Source organism: Erythranthe guttata, chromosome 8 (assembly GCF_056151865.1).
Source record: "Erythranthe guttata isolate IM_541 chromosome 8, IM_541, whole genome shotgun sequence".
NCBI lineage: Eukaryota > Viridiplantae > Streptophyta > Magnoliopsida > Lamiales > Phrymaceae > Erythranthe > Erythranthe guttata.
In genome coordinates, this window is record NC_142540.1 from 8451732 (window position 1) to 8460715 (window position 8984).

General features: G+C 39.7%; 1 protein-coding gene across 1 annotated transcript; it reads right to left on the reverse strand.

Moving 5' to 3' along the window:
• Positions 1–1055: 1055 nt before the first annotated feature.
• LOC148768453 (uncharacterized) lies at positions 1056–3294 on the reverse strand. The gene is made up of 2 exons (XM_088821884.1): positions 1906–3294; positions 1056–1813 (listed from the first exon to the last, which is right to left on the reverse strand). The coding sequence occupies exons 1-2, from the start codon at positions 2729–2731 to the stop codon at positions 1797–1799; spliced, it is 843 nt and encodes a 280-aa protein (XP_088678010.1). The 5' UTR covers positions 2732–3294; the 3' UTR covers positions 1056–1796.
• Between the last annotated feature and the right edge of the window lie 5690 nt (positions 3295–8984).

Sequence of the window (8984 nt, forward strand, 5' to 3'; positions counted from 1 at the left end):
AGCCTTCCGGCTGCGCCATGTAAATTTCTTCCTCAATGTCCCCATTAAGGAAAGCGGTCTTCACATCCATTTGCCATATCTCGTAGTCATACCACGCAGAGATGGCCAGCAAAATCCTAATGGACTTAAGCATAGCAACTGGAGAGAAGGTTTCCTCATAGTCAACTCCTTGCTTTTGAGTATAACCCTTCGCTACCAATCTAGCCTTGTAGGTCGATACCTTTCCATCTACTCCAATTTTCTTCTTATAGATCCACTTGCAGCCTATGGGAACAATTCCCTCGGGTGGATCTACCAAGGTCCATACCTTGTTGGAGTACATAGAGTCCATTTCGGATTTCATGGCATTAAGCCAATGTCCCTTGTCTGTATCCGATACAGCTTCGTTGAAAGTTCTAGGATCACATCCTTGGTCAACTTCATCAACGAGGAATAACCTATCGGGCGCTCTCCGAACTCTTTCGGATCTACGCAGCGACGGTTCAGGAGGTATGTTAGTGGTTTGTTGAATTGGTTCATTATCTGATTGTTGTGCTTGAACTTCAGATTGTGGTTCTCGAACTTCTTCGAGATCAACTACACTGCCCTTTCTATCCGATAGAAATTCCTTCTCAAGGAACACGGCATTTCTCGAGACGAACACCTTTGCCTCGGAAACATAGTAGAATTCGTACCCCATGGAATCCTCGGGATACCCCACAAAATAGCATAGGTCGGATTTTCCATCCAACTTATCTCCCACTAGCCGCTTCACGTAAGCGGGACAACCCCATATCCTAATATGTTTAAACGTGGGTTTCTTGGAGTGCCAAAGTTCATAAGGTGTGGAGTTAACTGCTTTGGTATTAACCCTATTCAGCAAATACACGGCAGTTAGGAGTGCATGACCCCACAGGTATGCCGGTAGCTCGGTGAACCCCATCATAGATCGAACCATGTCTAACAGTGTTCGATTCCGACGTTCGGAAACTCCATTAAGTTGAGGAGTTCCAAGAGGAGTCCATTGAGACAGAATCCCATTCTCTTTAAGATAGTCTATAAACTCAGTACTTAAGTATTCGCCACCACGATCGGATCGCAGTTTCTTAATACGTCTACCGAGTTGGTTTTCTACTTGGTGTCTAAAATCTTTGAACTTTTCAAAAGTTTCAGACTTATACTTCATTAAGTACACGAAACCATACCTAGAATAATCATCGGTAAAGGTAACGAAGTAGTTAAAACCACCCCTAGCACTAACGCTTAGTGGACCACACACGTCTGAATGGATCAAATCCAAAAGACCCTCGGCCCGTTCCATCTTCCCTTTGAAGGGAGTCTTGGTCATCTTTCCTTTAAGGCAGGATTCACAAGTTTGAAGTGATTTAACGTCCTCCAAGGAGAACATTCCTTCACTAACAAACTTGTTCATCCTTCTCAAGGAAATGTGACCAAGTCGAGCGTGCCAAAGTTGTGCGGGGTTAAGACTTATATCTTTTCGTTTTGCTGATATAATGTTAATAGGTATTTCACTTGGATTCAGTTCATATAAGTTGTTTATAAGTTGTCCCTTACAAATCATATTTTGTTCCTTTTGTATAATGCAAATCGAATTTCCAAAAACAAAAGTAAAACCTTCATTATCCAAAACAGGAATTGAAATAAGGTTTCGAATAAGTGACGGAACAAATAAACAATTGTTCAAAACAATGGAAAAACTAGAATCCAAAACAGAAAGATAAATTGTCCCAATGGCTTCAGCAGCAACCCTTGCTCCGTTGCCCATTCTTAGGTAGGTCTCACCCACATTAAGCTTCCTACTTCTTGTCATGAGCTGCAAATCATTACAAAGATGTGAGCCACAACCAGTATCCAATACCCAAGCAGAAGATTTAACGGACAAGTTAACTTCAACTAAATACGTACCCTTTTCAGAACGTTTCTGATCGAGGTAAGCCTTGCAGTTGCGTCGCCAATGGCCCTTCTTTCCACAATGATGGCAAGCGTCATCAACTTGCTTGGTGACCTTGTCATTCTTCACTCCGCTCGACTCGCCCTTCTCAAATTTCTTGCTCGGGCCGAAACTTCTTTCTTTCCTTTTCTTCTGCAAAGAACCTTTCTTCACAGAAGGAGCAACTAGGAGAACAGATTTCTCCTTCTTGATTGTGGACTCATAGCTGACCAACATGTTCAACAACTCATCCAATGGTGGATCGAGCTTGTTCATGTTGAAGTTCACTATGAACGATTCATAAGAACTAGGAAGGGACAGTAGGATCAAATCCACCGAGAGCTCGGCCGGGAGGGTGACATCAAGGCTCACCAGCTTCTCAAGGAGAGTGATCATCTTGAGACCGTGCTCGTGGACCGAAGCCCCTTCACGCAGCCTCATGGTGATCAACTCCTTGGTAGCTGAGTACCTCGATGCCCTAGTATTCTCACTGTACATGCTTTCAAGATGGTGCTTGATATCATAAGCATGCACGTGAGACTCATACTTCCTCGCGAGCTCTGGCACCATGGATGCTAGCATGTAGCACCTCGCATGGAGGTCGTCCTTCTTCCATGCCTCGAAAGTGGCAGTCTCGTCAGCAGTAGCAGTCGCAGGAAGAGCAGCGGGGGGACGTTCATTGAGCACATAGAGACGCTCCTCGACTTGGAGCACAAGTTTCAGATTGCGAAGCCAATCCAAATAGTTTGGACCGGTGAGTTTGTTTTGGTCGAGGATTGAGGAAAGGGGATGTTTGGACATTGTTGCTGAGAAAATTTTAAGAAGACAATAATTAGAGTTTAGTTCGTAATAATCGTTACAATTAAAATTTTGGACTTGTATGTTTTAATTGTTCTCCCACTAATTTTATCGAATTCCACCACCCTCTAGCAGACAATCGAGAAAACTTGTTTTTCTTTAATGGGCTTTAGGTCCAATAGCGCAAATGTAACCCGTAGTTAATCTATCCCGATTACATAAGCCTAAAGGTAGAGTACTATCAATCACATCACTATGTGACCCTAAAGATCGATTTACCTCACACTTGATAATGATCTAAGTTAATCTAGCGAATATCAAAATCTTCGTGTGTCAAGTCTAGCCTACCAATATGAGATGTCATAGATCCAACTATATCAAACTAATGCAATCCCTAGTTAATCTAGCCGACCACATTAATCCAACATAATTTTATCTATGACCGTATCTCCATCTAATGTCAATTAAATTACAGCTTATCCCACAATAGCACTCCCCGCTAACACGGCTTACTGCACTATCATGAGAGGCTACACATAACTTAATTGTTGGTAGAAGGAAAGAAAAATTCAACAATTTGGTTCTTCTTTATAGCTTGATAATTATTCTTGATTAAGAATGAGGGATTTTATTTTTAAATCTTATTAGCTCATCGGAAGTTTTAGGTTATGATCGTTTGTGATTCCTACAACTATGTTCTCTAGGTATGTGGAAACGCATATTGATCCTAAGAGAGACATACGATCATCGTACTTAATCACAATTATTCATCTCATGAATTAATTAATAAATACGATTAATTGCAAATATAATTAACGGACTTCTTTCATTCATAAATCATTCAAATAAGAATGAAGTCCATTAATTGTTTGCCATCTAATGTGTGTTCCATTAATTAAACTAATTTAACGATTAAATTAAATAATTAATCCAACACTATTCTTTGAATTCAAATTAAATTAATGGATCAATTATCTAATTGGGTTTAATTGATAAATAATTTCAAAAATTAAAAATCAATTAATTTTAATATTAATTCTCAGAAAATCAAATAATTTTTTTTTTTTTTTTTTTTTTTTTTTTTTTTTTTTTTTGCGCTGACCGGACCGGTCGGACCGGTCCGACCGGACCGGTTCGGTCAGCTGGAAAAACAGCAGAAAAACGAATTTTAAAAATTTTATATTTTCTGAAATATTCAAAATATTAATTAATATTAAACCACCCAATTTGATAACACCAAAAATTCAACAATTCAACAAATCGAAGCATGCTTTCGAAAACGATAAACACGTTGACAAATAAACGATTAACCCGTGGCTCTGATACCACTCTTGGGGATCGTGCATGTATACGCAGCGGAATTTAAAAATTTTATATCGAACTAGTTTCGATTACATGCAATACTAATCACATAGTCAACGTACCTTAACGCTTCCGCCATACATATGGTAATTTTCGATTTAATTGAAAAGTACATAAAACCGAAAAATCACGAAACATGCTTATTCATCATTTAATAAAATCGAAACATGTAATCACGTATTACTCATGCTTGCAAATTAATAATCATACAAACATGTTCGAATCGAATTACGAAAGTTCCGATTGAATTACCTCTTGTAGCGTGCGATTTCGACGAATCGAAATCCTAGAACGAGTCACGTACAAGCTGCTAATTACCAATCCACTGGGCTGCACCTCACGGCTGGACCGAACTGATCCAGCAGGCAACGAACGGCGACGAACGGCAGCAGCAGCGGCGGCGCGTGGCAGCAGCAGCGGCGGCGCGTGAGCGGCGGTGCGGCGCGTGCGGTGGTGCACGGATTTGTCGGGGCAGCAGCTCCTCTCCAATTAGGTTTCACCTCGTATTTTCGACCCACTCGAACTATAGCACTAGATATAAACGAGTTAGATAACAACACGAATAAAACGAAGGAGAAAGAGGAGAAAACCGGCGGTGTTTCCGGCGGTGGTCGGCGGTGGCGCGGCGGAGATGCAACGGCCGAGAGGTGTTGAGCGGCTAGGGTTTTTGTGCTGAAAAATCTGATCTCAAAACTCCTTTTGAGGTCTATTTATACCTAGGGTTTTCAACCCTAGTGGGCTTAAGTCATTGGGCTTGACCACTGATGCATTAAGCCCATTCCCTCGTCGGCCTCGTTTCTAATAAACGATCGTCCACAAAATTATAACAAAATTATATTTGTGACGAGCTCAAAGTCCTCGTCGATACGAGTGCCTCTTCGAAATTTCCAATTTCCAAAATTGGAAACTTCCACTTCAGTGGACTTGCTAAATCGGGAAACTTCCCAATTTAGAAAGTTCACTAAATTCCGCATGTCTCTCTTTCTCTACGTTTATTCCGATTCGCAATTCACAATTACGAATCTTGGATTCAATCATATCGACATCCAATCGTTCAAAGATTAACACATTAATCTATGCTTGTTGTTATCAAGGATCTATATTACACGAGAAGTGTGACCCTCAATGGTTCAGGTGTATGCTAGCCGTGGGCTCACAACTCTTTGTGATTCGAACAACACATTGTTCTTATACGAACTCCTCCCAAGAGTCCCGATTAGAGTAAAACTCATTTTACCTAATCCCGATCAAATCGGTGCCCAACGAATCAAGATTGGCGTCTAGCAACTACGCATCATGATTCCCTAGATACAAATGAAGTGCCTGCAAGAACCTTATGATATAGTTAGCGTACAGTACGATCCCTTCGTAGCACATGTCCCGATTGAACTAGAGGCATTGGTTCACCGAGACCTCTTATAAAGTTCAATAACCGTGCGCACGTTCTAGGTATTATAAATCCGTTCGTGTGCGACTTAGGGAAACACATTTCCCTAATCACCCCACTATCAACTCTGGCCAGAGATTCCATGGATTATAAACCGTCAGAACACACAGGACATCCATGACTACTCAAGCGCTCGAATCCCCTACTACAATGCACAGACTTCACACTAGATTTCGGATTGCACGAACGTTGGCCCTTGGAGCGGTCCGCGGTGGGACTCAGGGACAGGTCACGATACAATCGGTCCTCTAGTGAAGTCACGGTGATGTCTGGGTCTTAAGGACTAATGGTGTACAACTATATCTTAGAAACCTATTACTCGATGAATGAGAACCACTTATAGATTTCTAGGGCGAGGGAGTTCAGTGAACTCATCTAATATGAGCACCCACTCAAGTATGCCGATGTCACAACACCGATGACTGATGAGACGCAGTACACATACACTAAGTGCTAGTCTCAAAAGGGAAAGGCCGGTATCCTCATTATTGGCGTAACCCATCGACTAGGAACAAGGTTTAACAGTTACATTACATTGCTGAGTTATCTCACGATTCTACTAGATCAACTCACAGTAATAGAGTAACTCGTTAGGACTATATCTATGCTGCTTGCATGGGATAACAGATATAGAATGCCAAATAAGATATTTTATTATTACGAACGAAAAACGATTGTTTTATTACAAAGAAAAGAGAAAGACCACAGCCACAAGTTGGCTTGCCGGTCACCTACTCTAACAGTTGTGGCTGATAGTTATAGTCAAAACGGTGGTAGCACGTAGCGGCGGTGTGACCTGGTTTGTTACAAACTTGGCAAACACGTTTATTGGCAGAAGGAAAATTAGAAACATTGGAAGAATGACGACCGCCACCTCGAAACCTACTGCCCCGGCCACGAAAATTACTTCTGCCACGAAAAATACCCCGATTATTAAAGTGAGAAGTAGGAGGATGTGGTTTAGAGATGATGTGTGCACAAAGGGAAGGTGACTAATTGAGGGCAGTGAGCTTATGTTGTAGGAGGGATTCATGAGTTAACAAAAGGCCATAAACTTGGGCCGGAGACATTGAATCGGCTCGAGCGGTAATAGAAGTAACAACAGAGTCATAATCAGAACCAAGCCCAGCAAGAAGGAAGACAATAAACTCGGAGGGAGGGATGATTTTACCATAGACAGTCAAAGAATCAACAAGAAGTTTTGCACGCCTATAATACTCAGGAATTGGTTAAGAACCCTTTTTAAGAGTGGTCAAATGAAGAAAGACTTGCATCATACGAGCTTGGGAGGAAGTGGAAAACAATTGATCGATGATTGTCCAGACCTCGTGGGAGGTAGAGGCTTCTAGAACATGGGCAAGAAGAGGCTCAGAAATGGAAGAGATTATAGACTCATAATGGCCTGATCTCTTTGCTGCCAAGCCAAGAATGCAAAATTTGAGTGGGGCATTTCGTCGAACACTTCAGGAGGAGAGCATGAGCCATCAACATGACCAAATAAACCTTGGCTACGAAGGTAAGGGAGAAGCTGAGCCCTCCGTACAAGATATTTATCATTGGTTAATATAATGGTGAGCAAACTGGAAGGAGGGGAAAGATAGATAGGGGAAAGAGTAAAAGATGAAGAAGAGGAGGTGGGGATGACCATGGGAGTAGAGGAATCTGCCATTATTGCAGAATTCCCAGGAAAAAATAAAAAAGACGTTAGTCTTAGGTAGCTCTGATTACCATCTTGAATACATAAAATAGATAAAATTGTAGAAAGATGTCATGAGGAATGAAAGAGATAACAGAGATAGAACAAAAGTATTTTCATTGATTGAATAACACACTACTGTGGTGATCTTTATAGATACACAAGATGACAAAATCTGTTATGGACAAATCACTAGAAGAGCAACACGTGTCTCTCAACAAAATATTCCTCAACAAAATATTCCTCTTGCAGATTTGTTAGGATTTGTGATTAGCTGGCAGTGGTGTATTACTAATAAGAAGGAACATTTTTTTACCTATAGATTTAAATGACTGAATAATGTGTTTACATGAATATATCTGGGAGTATATAAATGAGCATTAATCGTTTTATTTTTGCCTTGAAAAGGTTCTGTTGAAGTTCAATTTTGTTAATTTGAGTAGCAGATAAAAAGTTTGTCAAAACACTAATTTTCTGTCTTGTGTCTGATTTTATTCACATACTTTTACGATAGTAGTATTATATATTTAAAATATTTATTTTGGTTTTATAAGATTTTAGTCAAGTGAATTTCTAAACAACTAATCCAAATCCAACCAATTATTAATTTAATGTATATATTATGTATGTGATTGTGTTTAAATACCAATCTATTTGTATCAACTACAATAATATATAGGCTGCGGCTATATGCAAGACCAAAACCACTTGTGCAAAACGAAATTAAAATTTTCAATGTATAAATACTATAATACCGTTACTTGTTAAAAAAAATAAAAAATTCCAAATGTGCAAGACCAAAAATTCAAAAACACAAAAAACCCCATCACAAAACCACAAAACCAACTCTCATCTTCTCCATCTTCCAAAACTCATAAGACCTTTCTTCTTCCTCATCCATAAAGACACAAAACCTAAACATTCAAAATTATCAAAACTCAACCAATCTTACAAAGATGGCAAGTATGGAGTCAAAAGACATCAAAATAGAAGATTTTACGGTGGAAGAACCGAAGAAGGTACGCATTTATGGGTTTTTTTAGCTAGAATATCGTTTGAAAAAAAAAATCCCGCGCAAACGAATTCGACATGTACAAGTCGAATTTTATGGGTAAAAGTCGACATTTCAATGTCGATTTTGAGGTATTAAATTCGACATTTGGCAATGTCGTATTTGTGCTATAAATTCGACATGTCAATGTCGATTTTTACCCATAAAATTTGATGCTTAAGTGTCGATTTATAGCATAGGTTTTCGACACCTTGGTGTCGATTTTTACCAGTTTCAAATGTAATTTGTTTTTCCTCTTTTTTTGTAAGGTTGAACAAAATGATTAATTAGCAATTGACTACTCTAGTGAATTCATCAACAACGATACATTTGCAACAAATGATGAATTGCTGAAATGGGTGAGAGAAGTGGGTAGATCTCTCAGAATGGTCTTTACAATCAAGTCATCAAATCCTGGACTCAATAGACGTAGAACACCTTATATGGTGCTTGTGTGTGAGCATGCGGGTGAGTATCGTGGCACTAAGGTACCTGGTAAATTTGAAACTGCAAAACGAAAAAGAAGTACACGGTCAAAAAAATGTAATTGCCTTTTTAAATTAAAAGGCACTAAATTGGGCATGGATGATGACAATGTTGGATGGAAGCTCGAACTTGTTTTTGGCGTTCATAATCACCCATGTTTTCCAAAAAAAAATTGGAGGGCCACGCATATGCGGCAAGATTAACAAGCGAAGAG

Excerpts from the sequence above, each read along its gene's own strand:
- LOC148768453 (XM_088821884.1), bottom strand. The coding sequence starts at position 2,731 with ATGTCCAAACATCCCCTTTCCTCAATCCTCGACCAAAACAAACTCACC.